This window comes from Myotis brandtii, unplaced genomic scaffold (assembly GCF_000412655.1).
Source record: "Myotis brandtii unplaced genomic scaffold, ASM41265v1 scaffold406, whole genome shotgun sequence".
In the NCBI taxonomy this organism is placed as follows: Eukaryota; Metazoa; Chordata; class Mammalia; order Chiroptera; family Vespertilionidae; genus Myotis; species Myotis brandtii.
Genome location: NW_005365599.1, coordinates 1,425,143 through 1,446,960, shown reverse-complemented (window position 1 = coordinate 1,446,960; position 21,818 = coordinate 1,425,143). Strand labels below are relative to the sequence as shown.

At 34.6% G+C, this 21,818-nt stretch overlaps 1 protein-coding gene across 2 annotated transcripts in view; it reads right to left on the bottom strand.

Moving 5' to 3' along the window:
- Nucleotides 1-3,615: 3,615 nt before the first annotated feature.
- Nucleotides 3,616-21,818, bottom strand: part of ATG3 (autophagy related 3) — a 28,649-nt gene continuing 10,446 nt past the window's right edge. The window contains exons 4-12 of one of the 2 annotated variants that reach the window (XM_005873321.2): nucleotides 19,709-19,779; nucleotides 18,086-18,193; nucleotides 13,504-13,553; nucleotides 11,304-11,385; nucleotides 9,430-9,464; nucleotides 9,041-9,196; nucleotides 7,690-7,817; nucleotides 5,578-5,646; nucleotides 3,616-3,883 (exon numbers count right to left, since the gene is read on the bottom strand). In XM_005873321.2, the coding sequence (XP_005873383.1) occupies nucleotides 3,802-3,883; nucleotides 5,578-5,646; nucleotides 7,690-7,817; nucleotides 9,041-9,196; nucleotides 9,430-9,464; nucleotides 11,304-11,385; nucleotides 13,504-13,553; nucleotides 18,086-18,193; nucleotides 19,709-19,779 (781 nt within the window). In that variant the 3' untranslated portion in view covers nucleotides 3,616-3,801. The remainder of the gene's footprint in view (nucleotides 3,884-5,577; nucleotides 5,647-7,689; nucleotides 7,818-9,040; nucleotides 9,197-9,429; nucleotides 9,465-11,303; nucleotides 11,386-13,503; nucleotides 13,554-18,085; nucleotides 18,194-19,708; nucleotides 19,780-21,818) is intronic. The other variant, XM_014545397.1, reaches the window with a different exon arrangement.

The following is a 21,818-nucleotide window of genomic DNA, read 5'->3' as shown; positions in this document are numbered from 1 at the left end:
AATTTTTGTGCACCGGGCCTCTAGTTTTATTATAATAAAATTCTTTTTCTGCATTATGGTCCATGCTAGCTGTGGAAGACTGTACTTAAGAAGCCTTCTACATACTAGATGACAAGATATTTTCCTACATTTTCTTCCAGAAAGTTTATAATTCTACTTTCACAAGAGTTTTTGGCTTACTCTACATGCTCATCGGGGCATATTTACCTCAATATGTAATTTTTCGCTGCAATAATATGCTCCTTTAAATCTTTGGAAGTAGAAAAAGTAAAAATTATAAATGCAAAGCAGTCTCCATTCTGTAGCTTCACAAATAATAAATAAGCTTTACCTATGAATCACCTTACAAGAGCTCGTGTACTATAACAGAATTCCTTGTAAAAGTCTGGTATTTTTACCTAACATTTTTAGGAGAATCTAGGCTTAAGTTGCTTGGTTATCTCTCCTTTCTTGAAATAAAACCCAAATCCTACAAAATGAACTATGCGTTCTTTAGATAAGTGAGTTTTGCAAAGTGCTTTGGGAGCTCTCAAATCATTGACTAATTTGAATTATTTAAAATATACACCATTTTTAAACTGTTAAAAAACATAAAACACCAACATATTATATGGCAAATACTTAGTACACTGTATACCATCACATCATTGTGTACTTCCAGGTTAAATCATTTTTGTGCAAAAGTCAGAATAAACTTTCTCCACCATTTGTCTTAGCTAAAAAGTACATCTTGAAATTAAATTGCTATTTTAAAAAACATAGACTTCTGCCTTGGGATGTAGAGAGCTGGAAAAATGTTGCTTCCACCCCTGCAGCAAAAAGAGCAAGTTGAGCTTCAAATTTAAGACTTTAAATTTGAACCTGTAGGAGACCTGAAGTTGCAAAGAAAACAACTGGTCCAAAATCATCTCTGCAGGAAAAAGAAAGGTGACACAACCTCCCTAAGGTACTGCAGCTGGAATAGCTGGCAGAGGTGCAGGCAGGTTGCAGAATGGCAGAATAGTGTACACCCCTTGAGGCTGAAGATAGTGAGGGAGTCCACATCCTCTTACACAGGCTCTTCCTCCAAGAACTCTACCCAGCATTCGAACAAGGACAGGAAAGAGCCCTAAGAAGTCTCCATTATGGTACAGTGCTGGGGTAGAACAGCAGCTATGCATGAGGGGCAGAAACTTCACCAGAATCTTTCCTCTCTATGTCCACTACAGCACAAAATGCCTTTAAAACTAACACAAATTATTAAAGAATAGACCTAAATATAATAAATGTGTTTAAAACTTTCAAAAAAAACCTCAAGACCCAGATGGTTTCTCTAGCAAATTCTAATTCTATACAATGATCTTCAACAAAAGAGAAACACTTCCCAAGTCATATTATAAGGCCAACATTACCGTGAAACCAAAATCAGATAGACATTAGAAGAAATCTACTGCCAATATCCCTCATGAACATAGATGGACCTGGGGGGAATTGTGCTGGATGAAGTCAGACAGAGAAAGACAAATATATTCTGCTTATATGTGGAATCTAAAGAACAACATAAATTAACAAATTTATAGATACAGAGAACAAACTGATGATTGCTAGGTGGAAAAGAGTTTGGGGGATTATGTTTAAAAGGTAACGAGATTAAGAAGTACAAATCGGCAGTTACAAAATAATCACAGGGATGTAAAATACATCTTAGGGGAATATAGTCAATAATATCATCATAACTATATATGGTGTCAGGTGGGTGCAAGACCTATCAGGGGATCACTGTTAAGTTATATAAATGTCCAACCACTATGCTGTACACCTGAAATATTGAATGTCATCTGTAACTGAAAAATTAAGATTTAAGGGTATCTGTAATTTTGATAAATTAGACTTAACTGGAAGAATACTGACAATATAATATCTAACACTGAATATCATTTAAAAGTATTCAAAAATAGAATTATTCATAAAATCAATTTGTAAGATTCATTTAATAAAGGAGAGTAGTTTGCTGGCTACATGATCAAGACATCTGAGGTATATTAAATGATGATGCCCATATTTATATCTCTGTATTATATTACATCAAACACTGCTTTAACTCTACAAAGTTATTTTCTTTATGAAGATTTCCTTGCAATATAAGAATTGGACTACAATTGGAAAAAGGAGAAACATAAAAGGATTAATGGTAGAGTATTCTTGAATGCTGAGAAAAATAAAAAACAAACAAAAAACCTGTAAGGTTCCTTAGAGGCAGGGTTAGCCACTCATTTGCAGGAAAGAACAGGGACGAGAGGCAATGTGGGAGTATAAAGAGAATGTAGTAGGAGTTATCAAAGGGCCTGGTTTTGTTGTTTTTTTAAGTTGTGTTGTCTTTTTATTATTGAATTACAACAGTTCTTTATATGTATGGGGTTTTGGATGTTTCTCCCACTCTGTGGGTGGTTGTTTCAGTTTCTTGATGGTATTCTTTGAAACACAAGTTTGAAATATTGATAAAGTCCAATTTGCCTTATTTCTCTTATTATACATCATTTTGTTGTTATCTAAGAAATTATTGCCTAATCCAAGGCCAAAGATTTACTCCTATGTTTTCTTCTAATAGTTTTATAGTTTCAGCTCTTGTATTTAGGTTGATGATCCGTTTTAATTTTTTTATATGGTGTAAGGCAGGAGTCCAACTTCATCATTTTGTATGAGTATATCCAGTTATCACAGAACCACCAACATGAATGGAGGCTGGGAATAACCCATATTCATACTCTCCTGGAGAGTATATCAGCTTCTCTTTCTTTAATTGAATCAAACGGTTCTCTGGATTTTGCTGACAGATGTCCATGATCTCTCAGCTGTAGCACTTTCCAGAAAGCAGCAGTGTCCCAGCCATTAATTTCACATAGTTGGCTCATCAAAACTGAGTATGGGGTCCTGTTATATCAACACTGGGTCAATATATGGTTAGCACATCTTTGGTTCTTAGGATTGAGAAGACTGTTTTCTTTAGTAATCAAAGACCTTATATCCACCTGGTTGCTCGTCTCATGTATGGCCAAGTCACTCATCCTGGCCCCACTTCTCACCTCAGGACCCAGGGCTGCAGTTTTCAGGATCTGGGTTTTACTCCTTGGCTCTCAATGTGTGTCTCAGAGTAGAACACACTTAAGCCTGTCTGAACTCCTATACCCAGATTGATAAACTGATGTGATACAACAAAGGAATCCCTTTAAATTCTACTATTCTACCAGGCAATCACAATAGGAGGAATATTCTTAAATCTTTAATAAATAATAATTTTGGTGGTATGAACTTAATAAAAACAATCAGGAAATTAGATAAGTAACAGCACTTAGCATATTTCCTGGTACATTACTATGTGCTTCATAAATATTAACAGATAGGAGTCTTGGGGAGAAGGTAAGACAGGAAGAATAAAGAGGAAGAGAATAAAAGGGAAGTCTAGCATGCAGTATTTTCGAGGCTTTGTTCTCACACTGTCACATGCTTAAATACCTCCCTCATAAATGTGAATCAAAAATATTTTTATCATCATTCTGTATGAGATACTTCTTGACTTAAAGATTTGTTATAAGGAAAATACTATATCACCTTTTGATAAGAAGCAAGGAAAAACCATCTCTTTACACTCATTTTTATTAAACAAATAAGTCTGGTAGTGGAATTTTTTTATTTAATGCATAAACATATAAGTCCCTTTATTAGAGAAATTGTACATATTGATGAAGAGGGTCAATGGTCACATCTATGGGTTAATTCTTTAAAAATCAGAAGCAATGATTAGAATAAACTGTAAGTTCTTTGTTACATTGTGAAGTGTCTTGTGTAGTCATATTCTATTGTTGGAATGACAGCTTGTACAAATTTCAAGAAAATTAGAAGATACCTAAGGTCTTTGGCTAAGGAAAATAGATTGGTAAATAGCTTTATGATTTAAGCTAACATTGTAATTATCTATTTTATTAAGCAATAATTTCTCAGAAAAAATACTTAAGACGAAATCTTAAATCAAGTATATTTAAAAAATTCACTCATGCAAGCTTGTGTCTAGTCCACATGAGGCTCTCTGTAACGTTCCCTACCCTTTTAATATTCGAACGTGAAAATTCTTGAGTAAGAGTTCATACAAGCCCAATTATTTTGGTATAAAAATAAAGACAAGGTTGTCCATGTTAAAATGACTCTTTTACTGCCTACAAATCTGCTTGAATATGTTAGAAAATGAGACGGGGTAAAGAATATAAAAGCACTGAAGCAAAAGAATAAAAAAATTAGGTGGAAACCCTCCATAAGAACCAATTCTAGGTTAGTGCATCTATATTTGGCATAGAACCTGTTAAATTGGGCTATCTTTAATAAAACTCTGAATTTTTTCCTATATTCCATTGTACTTGAAAACATTAGGAGCTTAATTTTTACTGGGAGAACTGATGACTGAATTTTAAATTATAGTCTTCCAAGTTGCTACCTAGCCACAGAGATGTATGCTCAAATTATGAATAGGACTTCAGGAATAAATTTAGTTTGGACTAAAAGTTCCTGATTTGTTTCAATATCAAATCGGTTCATATACCTCTGAGGGATGCACTTCATTTGCAATGCTTAGGCTACCTGTAATATCAAGAGAGTAATGACCCCTTAATCTATATCTAACACCTGGGGGCATAAACCACCATGTCTAATATCAATCTAGCACAAAACTAATTCAAGCTATTTGCATCTAAACCACTGACTTTGACTGCTTTTGATGAATCCATGTTATGGGTACACATATTTCAAGACTCAGCAGTTTACTTAATTTATTCATCTTGATAACCCCAGAGAACTGAGTTAACCTCAGAAGATAATTATAGTAAGAAGGGTATACTCTTCTTGTAGAAAAATGAAAATTAAAAAAAAGAAAAAGAGAAATGGGGAAAATGAAAATACTGTATTTTAAGAATATCTGAAATATGCTTCAATTGCTTTACTTTTTAATTAATCTATTTAAGTTGAATTCTTTGCTTCAGAGAGACCTCAGACTGCCACAAATGAATTCTACTTTTACCTGAGAGGAAAGCACGTTTTATCACATGTTAAATTGGAAATATACTTAGGGAAAAGGTAATCATGTATTATCCTCTAAATTAGTAGACTACTCATCTTTCATCAATAAATTAAGCCCACTGAGTTCCTTTTTCATCAAGAGCAATAGTTTTATATTCATATACACTTAGCCATTGCCTCTTCAATAAACAAGAGCATTTGGCAAACTTGTTTCAGTCTCTGTTAACAAGGCAGACCTAACTGTTACACACAGGGACATAAACAAGAGCATTTGGCAAACTTGTTTCAGTCTCTGTAACAAGGCAGACCTAACTGTTACACACAGTTGTGCTGATCAACTGAACAAGGCAGAATAATCATAATATAAGACATTCTAAATAAATTAAATATTCCCATTAAGACTTCCAGATATGAGAGGCTAAAACAAGTTATAGGTACTGTGCCATTAAGGTTAAACTAAATCAATCCCTGCCTTCCCCCCAAAAAAATCCTAGGAGCCAATTTGCCACTAGTCATATAAACAGGTAAGGATACATATGAACACCAAGTTCTCCCCCTCCTTCTGCAACAGTCTCAATGATTTTCTTCATCACCTCAGCATGCCTAAAAGGAAAAGAACAAATCTTAGGAAAATAGATCAATTAGACCAAAATAGGGAGTTTTTGTTTGTAAAGAAATCTACCTTACTGTCAATGAATCAGTTTTAGTATATAATAGTTACATTATAAGACATTCTTCCTATTTCCCAACAAATCAGATGGCTGAGTAATGAAGACAGCTTTATTGGAAGAGGGCAATTTTAAAAAGCTCTGGTAATCACAGATGAACACAATGGTACCAGTTAGCTTTCCTATAATGGGGGTGGAAGGCTGGTACGATTGGGTTGGGGGGGATAGAGGGCAGTTACAAAACCAGAGAAAGGGAAATCATGCCAGGGCAGAATTATAGAGCAAGGGCTCTCTGCTGAGAAAGAAGAAGAATCAAACCATGTATGGTAACAGTCAAAAAAAGGGGGGAGATATTTATAATGCTGTAATTTTGGCTGTTTAAATATTTAGCTGAAAATAAGCCAAAACTGAATTTAAGAAAAGCTAACTGGTCAGTCAAGAAGTTTAGATATTTTCTTTGTCCTCATTCGTGCTGTAAAATTTATCTGATTTTATTACAAAGTATTTTTGTTTTTACATAGAGAACTAGAGGACCGATGCATGAAATTCGTGCAAGAGTAGACCTACACAGCCGTGGCGGCTGGCTGGATCTGTCTCTCGCAGCCACAGCGGCTGCCTCCATCCCGCGGCTGTAGCCCCGGATTTGTCCAGAAGGACATCCAGTCTACTTAGCATATTACGCTTTTATTATTATAGATGATATTTATCTAAAGTTTTTGTCCTACCAACAAATCTTTTATAGCCAACTGGTGTTTCTTCTGTGCTATACAAAAGAAAATTGGGCACATAAACTAAGAAAAGGACAACGTACAAAAGTAATGAATAATCTTTTATATCACCCTGGCTTAGAGAAATGATGCTTCACTATTTATGAATACAACCTTCATGACAGAGGCACTTAACTTAGAAGATAAGAGATTAAATGTATTAACTCTGAGGCTATGAAGGCATAATCTGAGGCGACCCATGGCAAGGTCTAAATTGTCCTTGAAGTCTCATTTTACAGGCCCCCAGATTTTCTGCCATATTTACATTTTATTCCATTATATAGTAGTTATTTATTAAAACTGTATAAAATTAATTCAGTTAAATTACTTACCTCTTTTACCAATTGAGTAAAATTTACACCTCAGAGTGTAAATTTAATAAGCACCATCCTAAAACCTCAAGCCAAAAAATGAATCAAATAAAACTATCAAAAATAAAAACCTTTTAGATTAAGTAATTGAAAACTAAAACTAATGATGTGTAAATTACCTTTCACAACAATATTAATACTTCTTGACATAAACTGGAAAAATGAACCAAACTTTCTATAGGATAAAGTCTGAGAATAAACAGGTTGTAAAAAATTAGAAGAAAATATCAAAGAATTTTTGAAAACTAGAATGTTGCATCGAATAAGTCAATGGAGTATCAGAGTTTTCATCTGAAAATTACTGTTACCAGAATTTCTCAATAATTTTGTGAAAGTTACCCATTAGAAACAACTAACAAAGAAATTGGCACGTAACACCTCTTTTACTTTTTTTTTTTTTTAAGGAAACTTCTGAACAAATCATGTACATAAATTCAGCTTCACTTATTTGATCTTGTGAAAACACACTGATATAAAGAAAATCCAAAATTATAAAATGTACTCGATTTGGTAGGACTGAAAACTTCTTGACTAAAGAGTAAAGGAGAATAGAAAGTCTGCATATACATCTCCCTTCACTAACCAATAAAAGGAGATAAATAGGTCACCTAGAAAAAGCACAAGGTTAATTTTATATTCCATATTCACAGAAAGATACAGCATGATAGAGCAAACCATGTCTAAATAGTGAGTATTTTTTAATATAAAAAGGATCATCCAAACTATTCATGGAGATAAAAATAGGAGTAAAATCACCAAGATCAATACCATAACTAAACACATACAAAGAATAAAAATATATTCACACACACACACACACACACACACACAGACACAGACCTGCATGGGTGAACTGAACACATAGGAGGTGGTGGGAGATGAGGATGATTTTCAATGGTCACTGTTTTCTTCACATGATCTTGACTGATGTCTTCATACATGTGTTCAACTGTTAAAGGCTGCCGTTGCTGAAACCACAAAAAACGTTTTAAAATTATCCTTTAAAAACTTTAGGCCTAAAATTCAATATTTATAATATATTTATCTCCACCTCCCACAACACTTGCAATTCAGAATTCTAGACTATTTAGAATTACCAGATTATTTGGGGGAAATTTTATACCAAGAAAGGAGAGGGAAGTCTGTCTGTTCATCAGACTATATGACATCAACCATCACCTAATGTAGTAAAGATTCCACAGAAAGGCAGGTTCATGGTTATCCAAAAGTCTTATAACTATTACTCATCTTTTAGGCATATTTTATTTTCTTGTTTTCTATTGATTGTCATTGGAATAACAGGTTAAACAAGTAAATTTTATTTTAGTTATCCTTTAATTCAATTAAGGGGATGACTTTTAAAAAAAAGTTTTCTGTCTTAAGGGAAAAAGACACACATGTGCCCTGGACATTTTTCCCAGTGGTTAGAGCATGGACCCAAGGACCAAAGGGTTTCGGGTTCCATTCCTGGTCAAGGGCACATATCTAGGTTGCAGGTTTGATCCCCGATCCCATTTGGGGCACATGTAGGAGGCAACCAGTCAATGTGTCTAACATCAATGTTTCTCTCTCTCTCTCCCCCTCCCTGCTCCTCCTTCCCTTCCTACTCTCTCTCTAAAGATCAGTGGAAAATATATCCTCCAGTGAGGATTAAAAAAACCAAAAACAGTAACATGATGATCTATAATAATAAAAGCACAACATGTTAATTAGACCGGACGACCTTCCGGACGAAGCTGGGGCTGTGAGGAAAGCCCGAGTCCCGGGTGCCAGAGGGAAGCTGGTGCCAGCAGCCAGGAAAAGGAAGGCCTACTCTTGCACAAATTTTGTGCATCGGGCCTCTAGTCATTCTACAAATGCTTAGTTATCCAATAGGTGTAGTCCCAAACAAAATTTATTACAACAAACCAAGTTCAATTTCCTTCACAATTAAAAAGAATAAGCTCAGGGACCAAGTAATAAATACGTAACAGATTATTTATGTTCAATTCTTAGTAAGAATGTTGTCACATTGAATAATTCATAGTTTCTTCAAAGTAAGAATCAAGTGCAGTATTAACCCTAAAATTATAAAATAAGTGATATCTAAAATTTAAAAGGCCACATACAATATATATCCATAGACCTAATGATGAAGAAATTAAATCCAACAATTTAAAATATTTACATTAAAATACATTTTTATTTTTACCTCATCGTAGCCAAACAACCATAGTCGTGGCGTCTGATAATATTTATCATAAGTGATATAAAGGTCATATGTTCTGGTTTGCAAAATAGCATCTTCACTTCCAGCATCAGTTTTAGCTTTACAAGCTTCTACTATTTTCCTTGTGTCTAGGGTAGCCTGGCAATAATAAAAAAAAAAAATTTACAACCATTAAAATCGCTATGAATGTGATATTTTAGAAAATCTATTTCTCTCACCCTATGTATTTATTTTTCAAAAGCAGATATAACTTAAAACTCAAAATTTTATATGCTTTGAAGAACTTATTTGAAATATCAAGGTATTAAGAAAAACACTAATCCCTAACTTAATTCATTAAAAATTAACTAAAGAAAACTCAATTTACAAACCTCATCTGTTTCCAACAATCCACTCTCTTCATATTCTGTTGTAAAAAGCAACAAAAGATTAATCGAGTTCAAAATAATTTTGTAAACCAAATTATATATTATTTCAGAGTATCAATGAAAAACTGGGTTTTGCTTTTGTTTCTGACAATAACGAATAAATATATGTGATATTCTATACATATTTCTACAGCAGCAACTTTACCTGGTAAAGCCAGACTGGAGAAAGTCAGCATATTAAGGCTTGGTCTGTGCTACAGTTATTAATACCAACTGGCATAATAAAACTGTAAAGTCCTCAGGGACTCCATAGCATACACAAGGCTAGTTATATAATTGTAAAAAACGTGCTCATTAAAGTCATCAGTGACTTCTACTTTGCTGAATCCAGTGCAAGAGTCCCAGTTTTCATCTTAATTGACCTCCCTCGGCTTCTAAGATACTCTATTTTCCGGGCTTTGCTCTCACCTTACTTTTTCTTCACTATCTCCTATGCTCGTTCCTCTTCATCATCTGGACCATTTAAAAAACAATACAAAAGAACGACAAAACTCTACAGTAACGAAGACTCAATTTTTGGACCTTCTCTATCTACACTTACTCCTTGATGATTTATTTCACTAATCTCAATGATTTTAAATGCTGATGACTCCCATATTTATTCCATGACAACAGACCTGAATACCTAATAGTTTAACTTATGGCTCAAATGAATGGCTAAGGGACATCACAAATATCACATTCCAAAACCAAGCTCCTAACTCCCCCTCCAAAGCTATTCAGTCCTCAAGTTTTCTCCATTGCAGTTAATGACATCACTCCAGATGGACAGGTCAAAAACACTTGACTATTCTGTCTCGCTCATGCCACATTCATTCCAGCAGCAAATCCTTTTGCACTCCCTCCACCTTAAATATGTCCAGAATTCTATTTCTCATCATTTCCAATGTTGCCACTTGAGTGTTTTGCTCAGTGGTCAGCAAACTCATTAGTCAACAAAGCCAAATATCAACAGTACATCTTCAAAATAGACTCGCCCAGGCCGAAAACCGAGTTCTGCGCATGGGCCACGAAGTTTCAATTGCATTGTACGCGTGCCCGCACGTGGTATTTTGTGGAAGAGCCACACTCAAGGGGCCAAAGAGCAGCATGTGGCTCACGAGCCGCAGTTTGCTGACCATGGGTTTAGATGATCAAAACAGCCTCCTGCTATCCTATCCACTCCCCCCGCCCTTCAGTCTATTCTCAACACTGCAGTCACATTCTGTTAAAATGTTAAATCTCATTCTAAGTCACTCCTCTACTCTGAAAAGCCCCCCACTGGTTTCTCATCTCACTTCTGAGTTAAAGTCAGGGCCCTACATGATCTGCCCCCGATTACCTCTCTGACTCTCCCCTCACTTCTCTCTGAACATAGGAGCCTCCTCAGAGTATTTGATAAGCCACACATGCTCCCATTTCAGAACCTTTGCACTCCTCCTGAGATATTCAAATAGCTTGTTCACTTACTTCCTACAAGGCCTTTCTCAAAAGGCATATTCTCAATGAGATTTTTCTTCATCAACCTATTTAAAAATTACAACATTCATCCCACCTTAAGACTCCCTTATTCTCCCCTTTATTTTTCTCCCTAACGCTTATAACCATTCTAATACATACAGTAAATTATTTGCTTATGTATTGTTTTTGTTTGTTTATTGCTTTATCTCCAGCACCAAAAAGTATCTGATACATAGATAATGTATTGCTCAATAAAAATTTGCTGTATCATGTTAAAATTTAGAATTCAATGGAGCAGAGTTCTTAATCCACATAAATTACAAATATTCCCAAATCAATATTCTAGTGTAATGAAAGCAAATCTGGAACACAGATACCTTCCATATCTGCAGCTTCTCCTTCATCTTCCTCTTCCTCCTCTTCACATAATGCTGAGCAATCTTGGAGTTTTATACTATCCTTTGAAATTAATTATATTTAAAGTCATTTCAATATGTTCATTAGTTCTAATACCAAGCACTCACATGACAGCACAGTGCTAACCAGTGAAAATTAAGAGTGATAAGACAGTTCTTATTCTTAAGAAACTCCTCCAGTGAGATGACAAACCCAAAAAACAATCATTAAAAGTGATGTGCTAAGGGCTGTGAAAAATATAAAAAGCATTATACAAGCACCATGAGTCATCTAAGTCAACCATTTAAAAATAGTTGCCAGTTGTTTTTAGTTAACCAATTCATTAGTATTAGAAAATTAATTAAAAGTTATATTAACTTAAATACATAATTTAAAGGACAAAAAGTTATACATTTATAAATCACAATACACTTATATGTTAAACTTATTATTATAAATCAAACAATATATTTTAATTTATGAACATACTGGCTGAATTAAGCAAATTACAACTGTTACTACACATATGACTTCAGTTCAATTTCTTAACTATATTAGCACTAAAAAGAATAATGCTAGCCAAGACATACTGGTACATTTATCATTTTCACAAATTAACATTCTAAAATTCTGAAGTAAAAAAAATTGGACATCTAGTTTTTAACTAATTTACAATTTCAATTAGGGATGATTTTATTTATCACTGGAAACTTAGATCATATACCAGTATGTCATTATTATACCAAAAACATGAAACAAAGAAGAAAGTATCTGGATGATTATTTGATGAGCCAACATCTGACAAATTGGTCATTAAGGGAAACTTTAATTAATTCACCCCTAATGTCTTGGTAGGGCCAGACCAAATGATTTCTTGGCCCTCAGGCAGGATGTTCCCCACCCCTGTTATAGTACGACATAAATATGTTAAGTAACAGAGCAAGTACCATATTAACCACTATTGCATTTAGCAAAAATTCTTAAAAGAATTCCCATAAACCTATCAAAACAATGCCATCCAAACTACTCTACCATTTATCATTCCCCAAATCTGAAGCATATACACTAATGGCTGGAGTAAACAAGATGATCTCTTTTGACGCAGCAAAGCTGTTTCTCCTTAGTCATCCAAATTCTCCAAAATGTACAAATTCAAATGAACTGCACCCTAAGCAAACATAAAAGTGAGTTTCTAGCAAGCATAAAATTGTGCACTGAAAAAAAATTAAACTTGTTTAGTCTCTAACACTTTCTGTTAAGCCCCAGTTAAAAATCCCAAATGATTCAAATGACAAGAACATAAAAAGAATATCTTAAACTAGTAACTGGTTGAATGTTTCATAAGGAAAAAAAGAGTACAATTATTCTGTCTATTCTATTCTCTCTGAGACGTGACTTAACAAAATAATTAAGAAGACATGGGTAAAGGCATTTTGTATTATTTTTCATATAATTTCAAATAACTATATAAAAATATAAAGACAATTGCAATCATTTTCTCTTTAGAAATGAAAAGTTAATATAGTCTGAATTGAAAACTTTCAAGAAGAAAAATTCCATCCAATTATATACTTATACCTTGCCAACAAATTGTACAATAAAACCTAACTGATTTAGTTCCCACTCATGATTCAAAATGTCATGATTTTAAATGATGCTAAAGTTTACCTTTACATTTTCAAAAGCAAAAATATACTCATTAGTCATAAATTAAGAAAAAATGATATAATTAGTAAATTGCTTAAGATAATTTTAAACTACAAAATTTAAACCATAGCATTACTATCTACTAATTAGCAAGTAAACTACTTCAAAAGCCTCCATTTACAGAACATTTGGCATTTATACTTAAAAATAAGCTATTTTTTTTAAAGTAGCCTAGAAGGCTTCTCAATTAGTAAAAATTAGTTTTTACTAGTTATAATTTCAAAAAATGTTTCTCTTAACCATACGACAGATTAAGGAAAAGAAGAGAAACACTGGGAAACAGTAGTGTTTTGGTATGCTGATACACAAAAAAGGGGGGGGGGGGGTGAAGTTAGGATATAAAAGAGCTTGATAATAATCAGTTTGAAAAAAATGATATGAGTAATCTTAAAATATATATATATACATACATACATATACATATACATATATACTAGGTCATTGAATTTGGAAACATCTCTAATTAACCAGTACCTTGCTTTCCAGTGTAATCTCCTTAACTGCTTCGGTTATTCCTGTAATACCTGTTTAAAATTGTGCATAAAAGATTTAAGTTGTAAACATTTTTCTGATTCAAGCAATATAAAAAACACTTAAAATTACTTAAATTCTGACAACTTCTCTGAAATGAGAAGCTAATATTAGCAACAATTTTATTAATGAATTCAATAGAAATAAATAATCCCAAAGGTACTTCTCAAATTTTTTAAAAAATAAAAGAATACCAATTTGATATTTTACCATGAATTATCCTATTTTATCATCCCTCATTTACTATTCATTTACTTTGCTTATGAATCTCTATCAAAAATACATATTCATCCTCAAAAATGAGTAGATTAAGAGACTATAGGATGCACATTTACATTTTATTAAAACCTACATTGGAATTTTCTCAACAAGGTATTAGTTATATTACTATGCCATTTGCTTCAGAAATCTAGGATGCCCAGAAGTACTAATACTATATCACATTTATGCAGGGCTTTCTGTTTTACTGTTTCCACATCTTATTTAATCCTTACACTGTCCTGTGTGCTAATTAAGATAATTTCTCCCTACGAAGAAATAAAGTCTCTAGACAGGTAAAATAACTTGCTTGAGTCTCACAGCTAGTTAAGTGAGATGCTGGAATTCAAATCCACACATTCTGAGTTTTGGTTGAAAGCTCTAACCACTGCACATGATTAAACAATTACCTCAGAACCTATTTGTCTCAATGAAGGTGGCCTTAAGCATATACCGGAACAACAAGTCAGCTAAATAGTATTTCTAATTCAAAATATATGTCAGTGTTCTCACTTAAATAGTTCAAAAAGGATGAAAATAGTAAAGAAAAAACCCTACATTAAAAAATATGCTTTGCTCCTTTGTTAAGCGCCGCCATCTTGTGGCTGTGGGAACCACCATCCTTGAGGGTGTGGTAGCAATTAGCATATTCCCTCCTTATTGGCTGTGGACGCTGCCGTCTTTGTGGGCAGGGCAGTCAATTAGCATATTCTCTCCTTATTGGCTGTGGGCGCCGCCATCTTTGCGAGGGTGTGAGTGTCAATTAGCATATTCCCTCTTTATTAGATAGGATTCGCTGAATCCAGTATACAGAAACAAAGTAAATAAACTTCTTCAACCTGTCTAAATATGATACAGAATCTCATTAAATCACTCTTCTAAAAGTAGGATATATTGGCAAAAATGTCCAGTGACTCTAATGAGGATAATACTCTCAAGGGCTGTGATGGTTAATTTTACATCAATTTGGCTAGGTTATGTGTCCAGATATATGGTCAAACACCAGTTTAAATGTAGCCGTGCAGGTATTTTTTAGATATTATTAACATTTAAATCAGACTTTGAATAAAGCAGATTATTATCCTCCATAATGTGAGTAGGCCTCATCCAATTAATTGAAGGAATTTCACCTCCAAACTGCTTTTAGACTTGAGCTGCAGTATCAACCCTTACCTAGATCTTCAGCCTGCTGGCAAGCCTGCCCTATAAACCAGACTTGCAAGCTCCCACAATCACATAAGCCAATTCTTAAAAATACATCTATCTACACCTATATCTACAATCTATTTTCTCTATCCATATCTACATTCTGTTGATTCTGTTTCTCTGGAGAACCATGACTAATATAATAAAAGAGAAACATGTAAATTGACTGTCCCTCCGCTACGCCCACCAGCCAATCAGGAATGAGTATGCAAATTAACCTGCCAAAGATGGTGGGTTAATTTGCATACACAGGCACAGGGCGGAGAGCAGAGCGGTAGAGCTGGCAAATTGGGGGAACGTAGCTCCCTCGGTGGCTCCCCTAAGCCGCCAGGTGGAGAGCAAAGCCAGAGAGCCGCCGGGTGGAGAGCAGAGCGGGAGAGCTGGCAGAGAGTTGAGCGGCTTGGAGAACTTTGCTCCCCAAGCTGCCAGACGGAGAGCAGAGAGGGAGACCTGGCGGCTTGGAGGACCTGGCAGAGTGGGAGGCCATGGGACGGAGACAGAGCAGGAAGGGAAAGCCAAGAGCGCAGGGAGCACCAAGAATTCTGGGAATAGCAGTTCTGGTGGCAGCCCCAGGACCTGAAGCAGAAGCCCAGAGTGTGGGGAGCACCAGGAATGCTGGGAATTGTAGTTCTGGTGGCAGATGGATCTCCTAGACACTAGAGCAAAGTGAGCCTGGAACAAGTTACTGTTGCGGTGGGGGATGGAGGGAAAGCAAAGGTGAGAGGCATACGTAAAATCAGAGTGTCTAGGAAAAATTAAAGGGAAGATATCCTAAAACTTCCAGGAAATCTCCACCAATGAAGCAAAGAAAAAAAAATGCCTCTATTATTCTGTGAGCAACAAACCAAACTGGGTTGGGGGTCTCAGACAATTTGCTCATATGATTGCAAAGACAGACAGAAACTCCCGGATTGGAGAGAGCTCCCCTGAGGGCTCCCAGATTGGAGAGGGTGCAGGTCGAGCTAAGGGACCCACCCCCAGTGCACGATTCTTCGTGCACCGGGCCCCCAGTGACTAATATAAGGACTAAGACAAATCAAAGAAACCTGAAAGAAGTGAAGCACAGAGGAAGCAAAAAACTCTGAGGTGACAAGGAACCAGACACCTTACCTTGTGAGTCAATAGAAGCATTGTTTTAATCAAATCAGAACACAGTTTAACCCTGAAATTCTAAGGTAATCTCTCATAAACATTAGTTACAACTTATTATGTATATCAAATTAACTGCAGTAGAACACTAAGTTGTTTTCCATATATGAAAATGTTACTTGTCCCCATCAGCAAGACAACCATTTTTTTAGTTGTCAATTTTCTGTAATAGATTTTTGTCAATCCAATCATATTGACACCAATTTATCTCTGTAATGAAGGCTTTTGTAAATATGCACATAGATTTTTGGCATAGGGATTAAGGAATAAAATACAACTAAAAAACAGAGTAACTAATTAACTTTACATCAGAAACATAGTGCTATAACCAAAGACTATAGTCAGTCAACAGACAATGTACTATGGATGTGCTGCCCAGTCAGGGGGAAACTAAAGCAGAACAGCTGAATAATTTTGGAAATGATGAAAATAAATAAATGGGCAAAAGAGAATGATTTTGAAATTAGTTAAAAAATTTGCTATTCTCTTTAGGCTTTGACATAACAACATTCAACTCATTAAGAAACAAGTGAGTTTCAAATCAAGGAGCCCACGTTCTGAACCTGTGCCTATTATCACCATGAATAAACAGATGGCAGTGTCCCTTATCCAGAGTAAAGGACAAACTGACATACCAAGGTTCTTCTTCCTGGACAGATTACTTAGCCTGTCTATTGCAGTGGATCTCAATTTAAGGGCAGCAATTTTGGTCTTCATGGTATAATGGCAATCCCTGGAGGCATTTTTGGTTGTCACAACTGTAAGAATTCTACTGGCATCTAGTGGGTACAGCCCAGAGATACTGCTAAACATTCTGCATTATACACAAAATGCTACAACAAAGAACTACCCAGCTCAAAACGTTAACAGTGCTAAAGTTGAGAAACCCTGCTCTACCACTACTTTTGATACGCCTCCTACTCTCCAGGGCTTACAGGGAGAAAACTTATGCAAGCAAACACTTATGAATGGATTAAATTTAGTTGCCTCCTACTCTCCAGGGCTTACAGGGAGAAAACTTATTTTTAGTATCCTAGATTTAAACTCAGAACATACTTTCTTCAATAAAACTAAGTCATACAGCAGTACATAAAATGCCTTTCCATGCATTTTACTTGGAATAAAACAATCATATTCAGAATTCCAAACAACTTATGTAAGCAAACACTTATGAATGGCTTAAATTTAGTCAAATCCTTTAACAAAAATTTGTTGAATAACTTCTGTATCAGATACTATGTAGATATTGAGGATTCAATAATGAATCTATACCTTCATGGTCTTTACAAACCTCTTAGTAGACATTAAAAAATAATTACTAAATACTTTTAAATGCCAGGTATAAAGTAAATATGAGTATGGTTCCTGTCCTAAAACTCATCATCCAGCAATGGAATGACATGCAAATAAGGGATTCGAAGTAAAGTAGTATGCATACTCAGTCTTTTTTTTATTTACAAATTTTAGAGAGGAAAGGAAAGGGAAGGAAGGGAGGGAGGAAGAGAGAAACACCATCCACTGCTCCACCCATCTATGCATTCATTGGTTGATTCTTGTATGTGCCCTGACCCAGGATCAAACCCGCAACCTTGGTGTATTAGGATGATGCTCTAACCAAATAAGCTACCTGGCCAGGGCCACATACTCAGTATTTTTAATTGGCTTTCTTCGTTTCTTTAGAAATAAGGACGATGATATGGGTATTTTCAAATTGCTAATGAAGTAGCAGTACTATAGAAATATGGTATACTTCAAGAGGATTTTTTTCTAATTTGTCCTCCCTGCTTCTTTTCTGGTAAGTCTACTGTGCCTTATATATGCTCTTCTTTATTTTAAATCAAAACTGTTATAAAAGGTTATAAAAGTTTTTAAAAATTTAAATCATATGTATGTCATTCTATTTGGCTTTTACCTGTGTTATGATAAGTATCTACCCATCCTCCATCACCATCATCCTCTTCAATGATAGCTTCCAATTCATCTGAATATTCCATCTGCTTGCACCGCTTGTAACATGGCACTATAAAAAATGGCAAATGCTATTAGAAGCACATAATCTGCTTCCTATAAATCCATTTTTAAAAAGATAAAGTTTATACCATAAAATATAGTTTTGCCACCAAAATATTAAGGGAATATTACAGTTCTCCTCTAATGAAAATGATTCATTAAAGAGTTACATTCAGCCTACAGACATAAATTATTTGACATTTATCTTTCCCTAAGTAGCTTTTGTTGTTGTTGTTAATCCTCACCTGAGGATATTTTTTCCATTGATTTTTATAGAGAGTGGAAGGGAGGGATGGAGAGAGAGAGAGAAACATCAATATGAGAGAGACACATTGATTTGTTGCCTCTGGCATGCGCGCCTGACTGGGGCCAGGAACAAACCTGCAACCCAGGTACATACCATTGTCCAGGAATCAAACCCGTGACCCTTTGGTGCTCAGCCTGATGCTTTTATCACTGAGCAACACCAGCCAGGGCTAAATAGCTTATTTTTAGAAGACAAGTAGAAAGGCTCTACTGGGAGTGTTCTATAAATTCTTTATCCTAATGATCTGTGAAAACTGCAAACTGAAGCCAGAGATGACATTATTCAACTTCAGGCTAATGAATAATAACAATTTTAATAGCTTTACTCTCAGAACATGAAGGCACCACCTGTCATTCTCAGAGGTGGTAGAGGTGACCTCCAGCTATTCATAATGAGCAAACCAGGATAAAATTCACTGCTAAATGTTACTCTATTGTACAATATTGGTATTGAGTTTCTGATATATCAAATGTTTCAATTAACAGGTATTATTATTATACATATATGCCTAAAATTAAATAATTATAAGGCAAAAACATGATGTATGGTCAACAAATTGCTATAAATATCCTGATTTTTTAAAACAAGCAGTATATAAATTATTAATTCTAATAAATATGCTGTAGGAAAGAAGAAACTGATAGTTTATACATATTTTGCCCTTCCTATAATAAGTAAATTAGAATGAAAATCAATGTATTATTATATGATTAGAGAGGGATTATAACAACTTTGTATTGTTTTCAAATTAACTTTATAAATAAAATGCTATCTGTTTCAAAAACATATTTTGTACCTACAGGCAATCTTTCAATGACATTATGGATAATAAAATCTTTAGCTTTAAGCTTTTAGATGTCCAAGTTAGTATCAATTTCATCTTCCATAAAAAATTTAAATCTAAAGAGGATCAAAGTTAAATAGCTAAAAATATAGTAAAGTCTACTTAAAAATAATTTAATTAGAAGTCTAACTCTGATTAGGGCCCTTTTCCTCCATATTTTAAAACTAGACATTTTGGGCAAAAATAACAAGGAGATGAAAATCAGATAAGGAAAAAAAAATACCTCAGCAATAAAAAACCCAGAGCTTCATTAAATTTCTAAATTTGTCTGAAATCAGCTGTACTTACAGCTGTGAGCACAAATTAAGATCATAAGGTTTTTTTAAAAAATATATAACTGCAAAATTTACTAATAAATGCAACGTAATTCTTACCATTTTTGGTGACCAAAAATTGTTTGCCTGTTGGTAGGTATGCCTTCACTTTCAATTCTTCCCCTGCAGCCCTTTAAAAAGAATGAGAAGCATCAAAATACAAAATAAAATAAAATTTTAAAGGCAAAGATAGAACAGAAGATATCACATGTAAATCTCAAAACTAGACAATCTACACCCCTGAAAAAACTGTTTTAGGCAATATACCATTAAAGTGATATACATCAGAGCATCAAAGAACATAGCACTATTATAGAGTAAATGTACTAAGAGATACAAACAACAGACCTAAGAGAATTTGGATTAAATATTAGACAAAAAATACAAAATAATATAGAATGACTATTATGTTTGCCTCAGAATACAAAGGAAATGTTGTTTTTAGTGAGTATAATCTCATTCAGATTTTTAATCCTAAAGTACTGCTCATCTTGAGACCAAGAGGCTGAATAATAGTTGCATGACATTACATAACAAAGTAGGTGGTTAGCAAGATCTGTTCCTACCACACTATTAAAATTGGAACTAAGATATAAAATATACTTTGAATCACTCACTGAAAACAAAAAAAAACTTGTACTGAGTGCTTATTAAATATAGGATTTAGAACTCTAACATGCACATTTTTACATTCACCCAAGGATGTTTTTATTGATTTGAGAGAAAAAGAGAGTAAGAGAGAGAAACATCCATGTGCTAGATAGACATCGATTGGTTGCCTCCCATATGCAGCCTGACTGGGATTTGAACCCACAACCTAGGTATGTGCCCTGACTGGGAATCGAACCTGCAACCTTTTGATATAAGGGACAACATTCCAATCAAATGAGCCACCCGGCCAAGGCTAATATGAATTGTTTTTATTTAATCCTCAGAACCCTAAGAGGTGGGTAACATTAATATCCCCTTTTTATAGGTAAGTAAACAAGAGCTTAAAGAAGATTGCCCACAGTTACAAAACCAGAAAGTGGAAGAGCCAAGTGAGTCCAAGGCCACTGCTTTTAAACACTACGCCCTCTGTGGGTCATTTCTAATTTTTCAGTGCTGCTCTCTGGAATATCTCATTAAGAATTTGCTCAAAGAATCTCATGTGGATCAAAGAATCTTCTACTGGATTTGGCCAGAGCTGAGATAGTATATGATGTCTATCACAATCACATGAACATAAATTTGGAGTCCTGCTGTGTTCTTTCTCGAGCTTCAGTCTAAAGCTCAAACCATCTATTTGAGCACAAAATAAAGCTAAGTAGCTATCTAGGCATCTTTGGACCTTTCCCAGAGGTCAAATTCAACAATGCCATGACACTCCCTGAAGTTCTGAGAGAAGATGATATAATAAAGTCATGATGACACCTACAGACATGAAAGTATATATAGCAAGAAATTATTGTTTCAAACACTGATTTAAAATAAATTGTTCCTTTGGCCTCAGGAGTTCAGCTGGAAGTGTGGACATTGGAGTGGGGTATAATTAAGTTCTAAGTTAAAATGAAATTATTTCAACCATTGCAATTCATAAAGTATAATTATAAACTACCACCAGCTAAAGAAGATCCTGCACATATATATAATCCCTATAACAATACTATATATCATATGTCTAAATTCGATAATTAAGGACTATAATAAAGAAACCTGAAATAGAAAATGTGTTATCATACTGAAGATCCTAAATTAGTTATGTTTACAAAATGAATATTATTTTAAACTTTATATACCTATTTAACTTTTTAAAATATATAAAATATAGACCAGACCTAGGTAAATATAGTTTTAACTTACAATTTAGGATAAGGGGGGAAAAAAGTCAACCAATCTTACTAAATCAGAGATATTCTATGATATTAGCTCAGTTTTAAATATGGAACAGAAATACATGTAGGAAAGACAAGGACATAAAAATCAATAAATCTGACACCTTGGCCTTGATATTTAAGAAACAATGCTCTAAAAGATAAAGAGCAATCTATATATATAAAAGGGTAATATGCAAATCGACTGGACAGCTGAACGACTGGTTAGCTATGACGCACACTGACCACCAGAGGGCAGATGCTCAATGCAGGAGCTGCCTCCAGCCCACAGGTCCCGATCACCTGATGGGGAACCA